The sequence below is a fragment of the Zootoca vivipara genome, chromosome 16 (genome assembly GCF_963506605.1).
Source record: "Zootoca vivipara chromosome 16, rZooViv1.1, whole genome shotgun sequence".
Taxonomy (NCBI): domain Eukaryota; kingdom Metazoa; phylum Chordata; class Lepidosauria; order Squamata; family Lacertidae; genus Zootoca; species Zootoca vivipara.
This window is the reverse complement of record NC_083291.1, coordinates 22,887,072-22,903,044: the sequence shown is the minus strand read 5'-3', so window position 1 is coordinate 22,903,044 and position 15,973 is coordinate 22,887,072. Positions and strand designations below refer to the sequence as shown.

Below are 15,973 nucleotides of genomic sequence, written 5' to 3'. Positions count from 1 at the left end.
ACGCGTATAAATCAATGGTGTCTCTACTGAGGAAGAACGGAGTACAACATAAGTGGGAATATCCCGAAGGAATAATGTTCTACTACAAAGAGAAGAAACACATATTGACGAGTATGTCAGACATCGGGAAATTTCTAAGGAAATATGAGAAGTTCCTGGGGCCGTTGGAACCAAGTTTAGCAATTTTGGCTGCAGAGACGGAGGAAGAAGAAGAAGACGTTAGACCAAGGAAGAAAAAAGAGAAAAAGAGAGAAGAAGAGGAAGAAGATAAAGAAGAAGGAGAATCGGGGGAAGAATCTAAACCAGAGGAGGAGGAGGAAGAGGATAAAGATAGTAATAAAATACCCATCCAAGACTAAACCAGATCTTGTAACAGAATTTGAACATGGCACTCAAGGTGTTGTCATGGAATGTAAATGGACTAAATGATAAGAAGAAAAGAAACAAGATCGAACATATTTTGAAGAAAAGGAGTCTGGATGTGATTTGTTTGCAAGAAACTCATGTAGTGAAGAAGCATAGTCATATTTTAATCAATAAAGGATTAGGAAAAGAGTTTATAAATTCAATTGCTAATAAAAAGAGAGGAGTAGTTTTTTATGTGAAAGAGAAATTGGATCCGAAATTGATCTCGAGAGACGAAGAGGGAAGAGTGATCGTTGTGCAGATAACATTTTATGGAGAAAAAATGTTTTTGGTTGGAATTTACGCACCGAATGAAAACAAGGCAGAATTCTTTAAGAAGTTGGAGGAAGATCTAATGGAATACATGGATCAAAAGATTATCTTGTTAGGTGATTTTAATGGAGTGGCGATACCTGAATTGGACAGAACAAAAAAGAGGAAGCATGATGGAAAATTACCTAAATCGTTCTTTGAACTTATGGAAAACCTGGGGCTAGTAGATGTATGGAGAGTGAAACACCCGACGACGAAACAATTTACCTTTTTTTCAGAACCAAATCAAAGTTCGGGAAGAATTGATCATATGTGGATTTCTAAAGAATTAGTACCCAGGACAACAAAAAGTGAAATAACGCCACGAACATTGTCGGACCACAATCCAGTATTTTTGGAAATGAGAGGGAAAGAACAGAATTCCTTTAGATGGAGAATGAATGAAGAAGTGTTGGAAAATAAAGAAACTGTGGAAAAAGCAAAAGAAATCTTGAAGGATTATTTCCATTGGAATTTGCATAAAGAAACTGGAATAGATATAGTATGGGACGCAAGCAAAGCAGTAATGAGAGGCTATCTAATACAAAAAAATAGTTATTTAAAGAGAAATAAAGAAAAGAAGAAAGAAGAAATTCTGAGACACCTCATGGAGAATGAGAAGAGGCTGATCGACAAACCGTACGATCAGCAAATTAAGAATAATATAAAGATGTTGCAAACACAATTCTCCATGTTGGTGAATCAGGAAATAGAGTGGAAGATAAAGCAGATGAAACAAAAGAATTTTGAATCGGCAAATAAAACAGGGAAATGGTTGGCCTGGCAATTGAGGAAAAGACAAAATCAAAATATAATAAATAAAATTAAAGTTCGGGAAGAAATAATTGAAGATCCAAAAGAAATTAGAAGGGCCTTTCAAAATTATTATAAAAGCCTGTATAGTAAAGGAAAAGAAGATGCTAGAAAGATAAATGAATATCTGGAGAAATATAAGTTAAAGCAAATTATGGAAAAAGAGAAGAATAAATTAAATGCCTCAATAACTGCACAAGAAATCCAGAATGCGATAAAGAAGATGAAGCAAGGAAAAGCGCCAGGACCGGATGGACTATCGGCAAAATATTATAAAGTATTGAATGGACAGTTGACCCCTGTATTAGTGGAAGTAATGAATAATATACTTCAAGGAGGAAAGACCCCAAACACATGGAAAGAAGCTTATATAACTTTGATACCGAAGCAAGGTTCAGATGGTTTAGATGTAAAAAATTATAGACCAATTTCATTATTGAATAATGATTATAAGCTTTTTGCAGATATAATGGCAACAAGATTGAAAGAGATCTTGAAGGACTTGATTCATAAAGACCAAGCAGGTTTTCTACCTAACCGACAATTAAAAGATAATGTAAGACATATTATAGATGTGATAGAATTTTTGGAGGTTAGAATAGATAAACCTGCGGCGCTGATGTTCATTGATGCAGAGAAAGCTTTTGATAATTTATCTTGGCATTTTATGAAAAAGAACCTGGAAAAGATGAAGGTAGGGGGATGTTTCCTGAATGGGATTGAAGCAATATATTCGGAACAAAGAGCAAAATTGATAGTAAATAATGTTTTGACAGATGAATTTGAAATCACAAAGGGGACCAGACAGGGCTGCCCATTGTCTCCGTTATTGTTCATTACGGTCTTGGAAGTGCTACTAAACAGAATTAGAGAAAAACAATCCATCAAAGGAATTAAATTAGGTGCGAAAGAATTCAAACTGAAAGCATTTGCAGATGATGTAGTTGTAACATTAGAGAACCCCAAAGAAAGTGTTGCTGAAGTGATAGAAGTGATTGAAGAATTTGGACAATTGGCAGGATTTAAAATGAATAAACAAAAGACGAAAATGATGATAAAAATTTTTGGTAAAGAAGAGAAGGAAGATTTGCAGCAAAGACATGGTATTGCGATTGTAAAAAAGGTACAATACCTTGGAATATGGATGACAACCAAAAATATAAATCTGTTTAATGACAATTATGAATTGGTATGGAAAGAAATAAAGAAAGATTTAGAGATATGGAATAGGAGGAAGTTGTCATTCCTTGGTAGAATTGCAGCTGTAAAGATGAACGTATTGCCCAAAATGTTATTCTTGTTTCAAACAATACCTATTATAAAGGGGACAAGACAATTCAAAGAATGGCAAAAAGATTTACAAAGATTTGTCTGGCAGGGGAAGAAACCAAGAATAAAATATAAAATATTGGTAGACAAGACAGAAAGAGGCGGATTCTCCATGCCGGACTTGAAATTATACTTTGAAGCGTCATGTCTCTGCTGGATAAAAGAATGGATAACATTGGAAAATACGGACTTGTTGGACTTGGAGGGATTTGACAACAGAGCAGGTTGGCATTCATATCTATGGTATGATAAGAAAAAAACCCATAAAGGATTTACGAACCATGTTATAAGAAGATCGTTATTTGAAGTATGGGAAAGAAATAAAGCCTTGTTAGAGACCAAGACGCCATGGTGGATCTCACCAATGGAAGTGATCATAGTGAAAAAAGTGAATATGGAAGGCGAGAGACCAACATATGAAAATTTTCTAAGACAATCGGAACAAGGTTGGAAACTGAAACCGTATGAAGAGGTGAAAGTATATTTGACGAGTTGGTTGCAATATCATCAAATTAATGATGTATTTGTGAAAGATAAAAAAATTGGTTTTGAGGAGAGAAGGTCCAAATTTCAAACAGAGTTGCTAGGGGGCAGAATAAAATTGTTGTCCAAAATGTATAACTTGCTGGTAGAGTGGTATACTAAAGATGAGTTGACGAAAGAGGTAATGATAAAATGGGCTAAGGATTTTGGGCATAATATTGAATATGATGCGTGGTTGAAATTATGGAACCAAACAATAAAATTTACAGCATGTACTGCTTTGAAAGAGAATGTTTGGAAGATGATGTATAGATGGCACTTAACTCCAGTGAAATTAGCAAAAATGTATAGAATGAGTAACAGAATGTGCTGGAAATGTAATGAAAAGGAAGGGGACTTTTATCATATGTGGTGGAAATGTGAAAAGGTTAAAGGATATTGGGAAATGATATATAACGAACTGAAAAAGATATTTAAGTATACCTTTCCCAAAAGACCAGAGGCCTTTCTGTTAGGACTGATAGGCCAAGAGATAACTAGGGAGGACAGTACCCTTTTTTGTATGCGACAACCGCGGCGAGGACATTATTAGCCCAAAAATGGAAGACCCAGGACTTACCGACAATTGGAGACTGGCAGACAAAGATGATTGAATATGCAGAATTAGCGAGACTGACTAGCAGGATTCGAAACCAGAGGGAGACAAGGTTTCTAAGGGATTGGAGTAAATTTGTGGACTATATGGAAATGAACTGTAAAGGTTTAAAGACACTTGCAGGCGTGAAATAAATCCTACGAATTGACCTTAAAGACTAGATACAAAGGAACTGCGAGATAAGAACTGATTAGAAAACCTTTTGAGGGGAGGGAGGGAAGTCAAGCTCGGCGGAGCATGTTTTTTGGGATGTATGTATTTTTGAATGTTTGTTTGTGTGTTTGTTTGTTTTGTATAATGTTTTAAATGTGTTTATTCTGGAAAATTTAATAAATAATTATAAAAAAAAGGTACCAGTGTAGCAAGTATTGGTAAATGGCAACGTTGACTATATTCCTAATATTTACTGATAACGTGTATACATTTGTAACAGCCCGACTAGAGCGTACCTGTTACTGTTGCATTGGTGAAATGATGGTAGTTGGGGGTTCTCTGCTGTTGTCTCTCTCTCGTTTGGACCACGAGAAGGTGGCAAAAACAGACGAGGGTGGGATTCATGTGGTAGTGGTCCATAAAGAGCATCCCAATCCATGTTCTGAATCCTGAAGTCAAATCATAGTGAGGGAGAAATTCAGTGCATGTCAAAATTCAGTGCATGTCAAAAAAAGGTTATTTATGTATGCCACTTTATGTATGCCATAAAGAAGGCTGATCGCCGAAGAATTGATGCTTTTGAATTATGGTGCTGGAGGAGACTCTTGAGAGTCCCATGGACTGCAAGAAGATCAAACCTATCCATTCTGAAGGAAATCAGCCCTGAGTGCTCACTGGAAGGACAGATCATGAAGCTGAGGCTCCAATACTTTGGCCACCTCATGAGAAGAGAAGACTCCCTGGAAAAGACCCTGAGGTTGGGAAAGATTGAGGGCACTAGGAGAAGGGGACAGCAGAGGACGAGATGGTTGGACAGTGTTCTCGAAGCTACGAACATGGGTTTGACCAAACTGCGGGAGGCAGTGGAAGACAGGAGTGCCTGGCGTGCTCTGGTCCATGGGGTCACGAAGGGTCGGACACGACTAAACGACTAAACAACAATAACAACAATGTATGCCACTACTGCAGCCCATGTTCTGTTAGCCCCAAAATGGAAAAGGAGCGAGATCCCAACTAAAGAAGAATGGCAACTTAAACCAATGGAATATGTGCAGTTTGCAGACCTCACATATAGAATAAGACAACAAGGAGAACATACATTTAAAGAAGATTGGGAAATGTTTATTGAATATATGGGGGTGGGAATTGTGTACACTTGAAAACGTTGGCAGTGTAAACAAGTTTTGATGGATGTAATAATGGAATACTGAACAGTATAGTTTACGTAAAATATGGAGGGATTCATGGTAGGCAAAATGAACCATGGAAAGAGAAGAAAGGAAGTCATTGACATTTTAAGGTTGTTTAATGAATATTTTAAATTATAAAAGAGGAAAATTAATAAAAAGTATACACACACAAAAAAATGAACTTAAGAAGGGAAAACTGAAAATAAAAACTAAAATCGAGAGATTTGGACACCCCTACTGAGCACATGGGAATTTGTAAACCCTTTATCCATAGTTCACAACATAAATAAATACAAAAACAAGCCACCTCCCACAAGCACATTTAAAAGGATGTAGGATGTTAGTCCACCAAAGGGTTGAAAAGTTAAAGATGCATGGGAAGGTATAGGTAAAGGTAAAGGGACCCCTGACCATTAGGTCCAGTCGTGACCGACTCTGGGGTTGCACGCTCATCTCGCATTATTGGCCGAAGGAGCCGGCACACAGCTTCCAGGTCATGTGGCCAGCATGACAAAGCCGCTTCTGGCAAACCAGAGCAGCACATGGAAACGCCGTTTACCTTCCTGCTGTAGCGGTTCCTATTTATCTACTTGTATTTTGACGTGCTTTTGAACTGCTAGGTTGGCAGGAGCTGGGACCAAGCAACGGGAGCTCACCCCGTCACAGGGATTCGAACCGCCGACCTTCTGATCAGCAAGCCCTAGGCTCAGTGGTTTAACCACAGCGCCACCTGGGTCCTTGTCCTAAATACAATATTGATCTCACCAGATACCCTGTTTGCACAAGAATGCATCTTGCCCCCTCCCCACCCGCTACAGACTGAGGGAGGGGCTGATCCTTAAAGGAGGACAACTCTAGCAACTTTCATGGCCAACGTTTTGTCCCATTTGAATAATAATAATAATAATAATAATAATAATAATAATAATAATAATAATAATTTATTATTTATACCCCGCCCATCTGGCTGGGTTTCCCCAGCCACTCTGGGCGACTTCCAACATAAATATTGGAATACACTAATTTCTTAAAGATTAAAAGCTTCCCTAAACAGGGCTGCCTTCAGATGTCCTCTAAAAGTCTGGTAGTTATTTTTCTTTTTGACCTCTGGTGGGAGGGCGTTCCACAGGGCGGGTGCCACTTCCGAGAAGGCCCTCTGTCTGGTTCCCTGTAACTTGGCTTCTCGCAGCGAGGGAATATATGTGTATTCTCATTTAATCTGTGTGCTGAATTGTTTTTATATATGCAAATGTTTTGATCTATGCCATTTCTCTCTATATTTTTATCATGCTGCGAATTACTTTGGGATCCTTCATGGGAAGCAATCGCAAAGGAAATAAATAATAACGTTTTAATAAGATGAGAAGAAAGACAAAAATAAGAGGCACCTTTTTGTTGCATCCGATGTGTGTACAATCTGTGCACACAACCCCTGACCTGCATGCTTGCACCGTTATTCACATGTAATATTCAACAAGTGAGGAACTGCCCATCTGTTATTATAATGCATACCTTTGCAAATATGCATACCTGTTATATTATGTATTATATAATAATTATTCTTAGTAGTAGTAGTAGTATTTAGAAGACATCTGAGGACAACCCTGTATCAGGAAGTTTTCCATCTTTGACATTTTATTATGTTTTTATATGGGCTGGAAGCTGCCCAGAGTGGCTGGGGAAACCCACCCAGATGGGTGGGGTATAAATAATAAAATTATTATTACTATTACACAGCAGTTGGGCTAAACAAAGCAGCATGCGTGCACTCTTTCACAAAAACACTTCCACATGTGTAGAGACAGCTGTTCGTATTTGCATTGCATTTGCCTGGTAAATGTATTTATAGAATTATAGAATTGTAGAGTTGGAAGGGACCCTGAGGATCATCTAGTCCAACCCCCTGCAGGAATATGCAGCTGTCCCATATGAAGATCGAACCTGTGACCTTGGGTATTATCAGCACCATGCTCTAACCAACTGAGCTACCCCCAAGAGCACTTTTCTTTATAAAAACAGCAACATATATTTAAAGTTAAAATGCTTGTGTAGCTGGGTGTGGTTTTTTCTTTCTTTCTTTACTAGCAAACCAATTAGAAGCTTTTGGGGGGCAGCATTCAGCAGTATATAAATGAATAAATAATAATAATAATTTATTTATTTTTATATTATTATTATTATTATTATTATTATTATTATTATTATTATTTATACTCCGCCCATCTGGTTGGATTTCCCTATATCATGTCACTTGCATGCAAACTGGTTTTACTTATTAGTACAGTGGTACCTTGGTGTACTAATTTAATCCGTTTTGGAAGTCCGTTCTTAAACCAAAGCATTCTTATTTCACAAAGAATAAATGGTATTGGGGAAAGGAGGTGGCAGTTTGGAGTTGGTTGGTTATTCTGTTAGCTGTTTCTTTGACTGAGAACCTGGGTGAGTGGTGACTTCAAGGAGATGCTATTTGGAGCAGTTTGTGAGGACAGGCAAGCTATGGATTAATAACTTATGCTATGATGGATGGAGTTTTGAAAACAAAAAGGGCTAAACCCTCTCTTGGGCTCAAGGGAGAGAAATGCATTGTATTTATTAACATATATATGAATAATACTTATCAACTGTTGTCAAACTGACAGGTGAGAAGATTCTTCAAGTCCTGTGTAAGGTGTCTATTTAACACAAAATAAAAAAAAATTCCTTCCAGTAGCACCTTAGAGACCAACTAAGTTTGTCATTGGTATGAGCCAGGGATCAGCAACCTATTTCAGCTGTGGGCCAGTCCACCGTCCCTCAGACCATGTGGTGGGCCGGACTATATTTTGAAAAAAATAATGAACAAATTCCTATGCCCTACAAATAACCCAGAGATGCGTTTTAAATAAAATGACACATTCTACTCATGTAAAAACATGCTGATTCCCGGACCATCTGCGGGCCGGATTTAGAAGGCGATTGGGCCGCATCCGGCCCCCGGGCCTTAGTTTGGGGACCCCTGGTATGAGCTTTCGTGTGCATGCACACTTCTTCAGATACTTCAGATCACAAACAGTTAACAACAGCTTGCGCCCATGTTCAGCAGAACGTGTGAACAAGCTAAAGGGCAATTATCACGGGACAGTTGCAGAAAACAACTGGTACTGTCCATCAATAGGTAACCTGGATGGCTGACTGCTTAAACCTAGTCATCACTTGTTAATCAACTGAAGTTTGAGTTGATTAATTTAGCTATTAAGCTGATAAAATCATGCAGTCTTCATTGTGGGCTTCCCTGTGGGCTTTGAATTTGTTCACTTGCTTCTTTTTTGAAAGTCAGCTACTGTATGTTTGAGAACTTTCCAGCCTTATGGCCCGAGAGAGGCAGGGGGAGGGAGGGAGAGAGAGATAGTCCAGGCCTTACCCAGGTCAGCAGCTTCATAGCCTTTCGGCATGATTGTCCTGTCTATCCGAGCAATCAGCCAGGCTCCCACGGTGACACTGCACAGCAGACGGAACAGGCAGGCCCCCAGGCCCAGCACCACGTTGTAGAAGAACAAGAAGTAGTTGAAATTGTGGAAAGCTTTCCTGGAAAAAAGGACAAATCGCCGTAGGAGAGTCACAGTACTATACGCACTCAAGGAGGCAGCATCAAGTGTAAATTGAATCAAACTGCTTCTAGCTTTCAGGCTTCCAGCTACAGGTACGCGTGGGAATCAAAAGCAAGTCACAGGTACTGTACGGATGGGCTCCGGGTCTAGTCATACTCAGAGTAAGCCCATTGGAATTAATGGACATGACTACCTTTAGTCCATTCCTTTCAGTTGGTCTGCTCTGTGTGGTGTGGTGTAGTGGTTAAGAGCGGTGGACTCGTAATCTGGGGAACCGGGTTCACTTCCCCGCTCCTCCACATGCAGCTGCTGGGTGACCTTGGGCTAGTCACACTTCTCTGAAGTCTCTCAGCCCCACTCACCTCACAGAGTGTTTGTCGTGGGGGAGGAAGGGAAAGGAGAATGTTAGCCGCTTTGAGACTCCTTCAGGTAGTGATAAAGCGGGATATCAAATCCAAACTCCTCCACCTCCTCCTCCTCCTCCTCCTTCTCCTCCTCCTCCTCCTCCTCCTCCTCCTCTCTTCTTCTTCTTCTTCTTCTTCTTCTTCTTCTTCTTCTTCTTCTTCTTCTTCTTCTTCTTCTTCTTCTTCTTCTTCTCTGAGGGGAGGTTAGCTGGATACAGGGGCAGACTTTGGCCTTTCAAATTTCAGCAGCACCCTGTGCGAAGCCAAAATTGACACCCCCTCGCATCTCGCCTTCGGTTCTTCCCAATTCACTATGTCATAGTTGTGGCACCATGTGTGTTTTCTAGACCTTCTCTTGTGCAAATTCCCTTGTGAGGATGGCACTTTTATAAAGTTATAATACGCGGGTGGCGCTGTGGTCTAAACCACTGAGCCTCTTGGTCGGCAGTTTGAATCCCCGCAGCAGGGTGAGCTCCGGTTGCTCTGTCTCACCTCCTGCCAACCTCGCAGTTTGAAAACACGCCAGTGCAAGTAGATAAATAGGTACCGCTGTGGCAGGAATGTAAACGGCATATTCTGTGCACTCTGGTTTCTGTCACGATATACCATTGAGCCAGAAGCAGCTTAGTCATGCTGGCCACATGACCCGGAAAGCTGTCTGTGGACAAACACCGGCTCCCTCGGCCTGAAAGCGAGATGAGCGCCGCAACCCCATAGTCTCCTTTGACTGGACTTAACCGTCCAGGGGTCCTTTACCCTTCTTTACCTATTATAAAGTTTTAACCACTAGGTAGCACCAGACAATGTTTCTGGGTGGCCACAGGACTTTCCTGTTGCTGTTGTGTTCTTGTTCAAGACAGACAACAATGTCCTTACGAGAACCCTGACTAGTATTTTCTCCCAGCAAACACTTTGGTTACACTTTTCCTCCATCAAATAGAGGCAGCAAACATTTCTTGCCTTGCACAGCTTCGACTGGAACAGATTTTTCTATCATGAACTTGAACAATGGGAAGTATATTTTTCCCAAGTAGAAACGCCAGCTTTTTTCTAGCACGGCTCCAGCGCCTTTAACAATGGCATGATAAGCAGAAACTCATCATCAGTACCAGCATAGGTGTCGGTTGTGCAAGTTGGATCAAATGTTAAGAGCCCTCCCCTGGTCAAAAAAACAAACCCCATTGGCCACCCAACTTCATTGCACTGACCTGTTATCAAGAGCCAAAGGCTTTTGCTTGTCGGTCAGCAAAATCTTCGGCTGAAGAAAGAAGGCAGTAGCTGTTGCAATCTGCAGTTGCATGAGCCCTATGACAACGGCAAGTGTGAGGCTGAGGCAGAAAAGGCAGAGAGAAGTGACAGTTTTAGGAGATTATAACACAAATAAAAGGAGCTGAAGGCCAAGGTCAGGGTATGCATTGGTACATTTCTTTCCCAGCTATCACCGACAACAGACTGCTAGTAATAATTGAAAGACGGATTTAAAAACCAGCAGAGTCAAGAAACGCAGTGGATCTACAAGGGGATCTGTGCTGAGCTGCAAATGGCCTCTCGCACATCTGCTATGCCACACCCACTGGGGTGGCTGGAAAATACCAGGATGTACACATAGAAACTGGGCAATATTCCCAATAAGAGGAAGAGTCAATTACAATTCCACTTTTTGCAGCTTGCAATCTTTGGACATGTGCACAGCTAGGGTCCATTGCACCCTTGTCAAGGAGCTGTCTTGGAGCCCATCCACCCCCTGGAAAAAAAAAATCAACTTTGTGCCATGGTGCGAGAAGGACAGGAAGTATCTCCCATGTTTGATCTCGCCATGATAGCAGCAGCACATCATCGCGCACATAAGCACATAACACTTCATAGTCTGGCAGCTGATATTTACGCCCTTCTTGGGCCTGTGCCCTCTGAGGGAGCCAGTTTCAGCAACCCCCAGGCATGCCTCTGTGTTTGGGTAGCAGTAGGAGTCACCCACCTAGAAGCAGCTCAGCCAGATGGGGAAATGGTAAATGTTTGGATTGCGAGGATCAGAAGGTTGGAAACCAAATGTTTGACCCCCAAAATCAGCTATCAGGTTCACAAGCACAGCTTGCAAAGGGCACTTCTATTTATGTTTTCTGTGCCTTTGATAAAGCACAATGAATACCTGAGAACGAAATAAATGTTTTGTGGATGTAGGAAGCGGTGGGCAAAACTGAGAGATGATCACTCGCCCAAGACCACCCAGTGAATGCCTGTCTGACCAATGTCCTGGCTCACAACCTCCTCCTCAGTCAGTACAAAAACGCAGGGCACTTACATCCCAGTTCCCAGACTTTTGAGCATTTCGATCCCCTGGCCATGCTTGATGGGCAAAACGAAGCCATACATGAACATCACTCCAAAGAGGCACTGAACCATGTGGATGATCAGGTACCCTAGAGGAAAAAAAGCACAAATGAACAATTAACAAGGGAAGAAAGGGGCAACCGCAATCATCATTTCACAACAAAGACAGCCACGTACCCCATAGTATGTATGCAATTTGCCAACCAGAGTATCTTGCTATTGCGGCCTGTTAATGTTAAAATAAAATAAAAAATGGAGAGACGTTTATATACAATAAGCTCCCACATGTATAATTGAAAATAAGAATATACACATAGCCTGGTATATAAATCTCCACTGGAACTTCTACTATGGACCATCTTCCTTGCTGAAGCCATTGATACCAAAGCTAAGCAGTGATAAAAGACTAACATTTGGGACTAGTCATAAACATTCTGTCTCATTCTCCCAATGTTCCATCACATGTCAATGTGACCAAGAAACTGACCCCAGCATGCCATTATTGTATGTATGTATGTATGTATGTATGTATGTATGTATGTATGTATGTGTTTGTTTCTTTGTTTGGTTAGTTATGGGATCTATATTCCAGCCTTCATCATAGAATGGTAACAAATCATTCTACAGTGGAACCTCGGTTTATGAACACCTCGGTTTACGAATTTTCGGTTTATGAACGCCGCGGACCCATCTGGAACGGATTAATTCACTTTCCATTACTTTCAATGGGAAAGTTCGCTTCAGTTTATGAACGCTTCAGTTTATGAACAGACTTCCGGAACCAATTACACTCATACTTCGGGTTAAGTACGCTTCAGGTTGAGTACTCCGCGGACCCATCTGGAACAGATTAATCCACTTTCCATTACTTTCAATGGGAAAGTTCGCTTCAGTTTATGAACGCTTCAGTTTATGAACAGACTTCCGGAACCAATTGTGTTCATAAACCGAGGTACCACTGTACAGAAAATCAACACATCAAAACTGAATTAAAAACCTGTCTGCATATTCCTTCATTTGCCACAACAGCCAACTTAAAACAGACAATACTTCAAAAGACTTGGCAAAAACATCTTTTTTCATGGCGCCAAATGTTCCTCGGTGTCAGCACCTGCCTAATCTCTACAGGATGAGTGTTTTACAATTAGGGTGCCGCCACCGAGAAGACCCTGTTCTGAATTCTGACCATCCAGCTTTCACTAGGCAATGGTACGGCCGAAAGGGACTCACCAGCAGATCTCAATTCATAGGCAGCACAGGACAAGGAGAGGTACTCCTTTATATAACTGGGACCCAGACTATTCAGGGCTGTATAGACACTAGCATCTTGAATTGGGCTGAAGATGGAATGAACAGCCTGGGCAGGCCTTTCCAGACAACGTCTGGGTGACGTAGGAGAGATTCGGGTATTTGCAAGATAGGTTACTGCTGTGGGTAGACTTGAAGGGGAAGAGAAGTGAGAACTCACCACATTTTGAGAAGATGACAACCTGACAAACACCAACGGAAGGAATTGCTTCTGCCCAGCCCACAGCCGTTTCATGTGCTTCCTAGGAAAATAGTGTAGTCAAGTTTATTTATATGCTGCCAGAGTCAGCTGTGCCCCAAAATACAAATACAATTTGGACTAGACTTGACTTTGCCAGGACTTAAATTGACTGCCTAGATCTGCTTGGACAAGCTGCTCTTTCTTTCCCCCCACTTCCCCTAGGGTCCCGAAATCCTCGCAGAATAAGACACAGGGCACAAAGCATCTCCGTACCTGTAGCAGGCCAAGATGTGGAACAGGTAGCTGACACTGGTGAGGCAGGCCGTGAAGGTGGTGACAAGCCAAACACCTGTGGGACAAAGAAACCATCACCTGTGTGACCTCATCCTCTCTGTGAGGTCGTATCCTCAGTCAACACAACCTCAAAAGTGTTCTGCTTTCGCAGGCATGGAAGGTACCGACATGCTTGCAAGCTTCAGAACCATTTCTCTCCACCCTCCCTATTTTTATTTGTGAGGCAATGTATGGGAAAGTGAGGCATTGGGAGGGGTTGGCTGATGGATTATCTGCACATGGCCAGTCTGGCAAGATACATAGGTTATCTATAAAATCAGACGGTTTGGGCAGCGTTTCTTTGAAGCTCATGCGCAGACTGATCGGCCGCAGGGCTGTGCAAACTGAGGCTACCTGGAGGAGTCGCTTTGCCACTTCTTGAGGGCTTCCAAGTGGCAGATTGAAGTGCTTGCTTGGTATGTATACCCTGTTCGCCGTTTAAGAATAAAATATTTAATCTTGTTGCAGGAATTTATGTAAAGGTTGGGGGAGGGGGTTGCCCCTCCAGCAGATACCACACACACACACACACACACACACACACACACACACACACACACTGTCTACCAAAATCAACACAATCACTTCGGCAAATATCCCCACAAAACACTTCATCACAGTTTTTTCTATATCCAAAAGGCCTCTGCTACACATCACCAAATGTAACAATTCACTGATAAATGTATCCGAATATTGGCTCACTGGGATAACTTTAGAAAGTCATATAAAATCGCTCCAGTATGGATTTGCACCATTCCAACTTTGTTCTGTTCAGGAAAGGAATGGCTTACGAAGGGGGGAGTCTGGGATGTGGGCAGCCATAATCCCTGAAACCTGGGATCACGTACACAGCAGCCTCTTGGACAAGAGGTAATCACTGGCATCCTGGCAAATGGGTGTCAGACAGGCAGCCATCAGTCTGCGCCCATACCTTCTGTGACGTCAATAAATTCTTTCAAATGCTTGACCCGGGCAACTACTTCTGTTGTATTGCTGGAAACAATAACCACATCAAAGGTGGACTTCAGAGCTTCCAGCGCTTGTGAAACCAGCTTGTAGACATAAAACTCATTCACAACAAACTGGAGGAGAGAAATGGATAAAAAGCAACAGTTAACAGTTAATTCCCAGTTAATTCCCAGACAATATTTCATGCTGCAAATCCTCACTAGTGAACTCCTTTAAAGATCTACAGCCCAAATATGAACAATTAAAGAATCAATGCTCATTAATGTGAGTCATTGTGGACTCACGGCTGTCCATGGAGGCGCAGGTCAGTTCTGTATCCAGGGCAGCTGTCTACCAGCTCCATCTGGTACACAGGCTGAGACCCTACCTGCCCGTGGACTGTCTTGCCAGAGTGGTGCATGCCCTGGTTATCTCCCGCTTGAACTACTGCAATGCGCTCTATGTGGGGCTACCTTTGAAGGTGACCCAGAAACTACACTTATTCCAGAATGTGGCAGCTAGACTGGTGACTTGGAGTGGCCACCGAAACCATAAAACACTGGTCCTGAAAGACCTACATTGGCTCCCAGTACATTTCCGAGCACAATTCAAAGTGTTGGTGCTGACCTTTAAAGCCCTAAACAGCCTCGGCCCAGCATACCTGAAGGAGCGTCTCCACCCCCATCGTTCTACCCGGACACTGAGGTCCAGCTCCGAGGGCCTTCTGGCGATTATCTCACTACGAGAAGTAAAGCTACAGGGAACCAAGCGGAGAGCCTTCTCGGTAGTGGCACCCGCCCTGTGGAACGCCCTCCCATCAGATGTCAAGGAAATAAACAACTATCTGAAGGCAGCCCTGTTTAGGGAAGTTGTTAATGTTTGACGTTTTTAATATTCTGTTGGGAGCCACCCAGAGTGGCTGGGGAAACCCAGCCAGATGGGCGGGGTATAAATAATTTGTTGTTGTTGTTGTTGTTGTTGTTGTTGTTGTTGTTGTTGTTGTTCTTATCATGGCAGATATCCCCATGAACAAAGGGCCATTCCTCTGAGAAGAGGAAGCTGGATCTTACACATACACACACACACACACACACACACACACACACACACACGGATTAACGCATCTGCCCCATTGGAAATCATTAAATTGAGCTGGAAATCATTAAATCTTACCCACTCTGGAAAGCCTTGTTGTTACTCCAAAACATCTCTCCACCCACCCAGAAAGAAACAGGGAATATTTTATTCACCATGTAGAGGCAGATGAGGGCAAGCACAGCCATGGTGATCATCCTGCTGGGGAACTGAAAATAAGGGTCCCATTCATACACCTTCTGCCGGATCCAGGATTTCTGAGGCTGCCTGTTGGTGGGGAAAAACATGTAAAGAGCACTGAAGTGGCAAAGGAAGGTGGGCTGCATGTGGAAACTGCTCTCAGAAAGTGGTCTACCCTCCTTCGAATTGCACCCCTGCCACAAAATGTGGGCTCACAAAGCAGAGCCATAGCTGTGGGGGGTTGTGCCAAACTGGGTCTTTGACCCGGG

At 42.0% G+C, this 15,973-nt stretch overlaps 1 protein-coding gene across 4 annotated transcripts in view; it reads right to left on the bottom strand.

Annotated features, from left to right (window-relative positions):
- LOC118075204 (stimulated by retinoic acid gene 6 protein-like) overlaps nucleotides 1–15,973 on the bottom strand; it is a 38,803-nt gene that overhangs the window by 10,121 nt on the left and 12,709 nt on the right. For 3 of the 4 annotated variants that reach the window (XR_009556833.1, XM_035097084.2, XM_060268768.1), the window contains exons 9-17: nucleotides 15,680–15,791; nucleotides 14,413–14,563; nucleotides 13,422–13,497; nucleotides 13,128–13,209; nucleotides 11,837–11,885; nucleotides 11,631–11,748; nucleotides 10,540–10,659; nucleotides 8,741–8,904; nucleotides 4,447–4,599 (exon numbers count right to left, since the gene is read on the bottom strand). Coding sequence is in view for 2 of the 4 variants with exons in the window: in XM_035097084.2 (XP_034952975.1) it covers nucleotides 4,447–4,599; nucleotides 8,741–8,904; nucleotides 10,540–10,659; nucleotides 11,631–11,748; nucleotides 11,837–11,885; nucleotides 13,128–13,209; nucleotides 13,422–13,497; nucleotides 14,413–14,563; nucleotides 15,680–15,791 (1,025 nt within the window). In the remaining 2 variants the exon portion in view is untranslated. The remainder of the gene's footprint in view (nucleotides 1–4,446; nucleotides 4,600–8,740; nucleotides 8,905–10,539; nucleotides 10,660–11,630; nucleotides 11,749–11,836; nucleotides 11,886–13,127; nucleotides 13,210–13,421; nucleotides 13,498–14,412; nucleotides 14,564–15,679; nucleotides 15,792–15,973) is intronic. The other variant, XR_009556834.1, reaches the window with a different exon arrangement.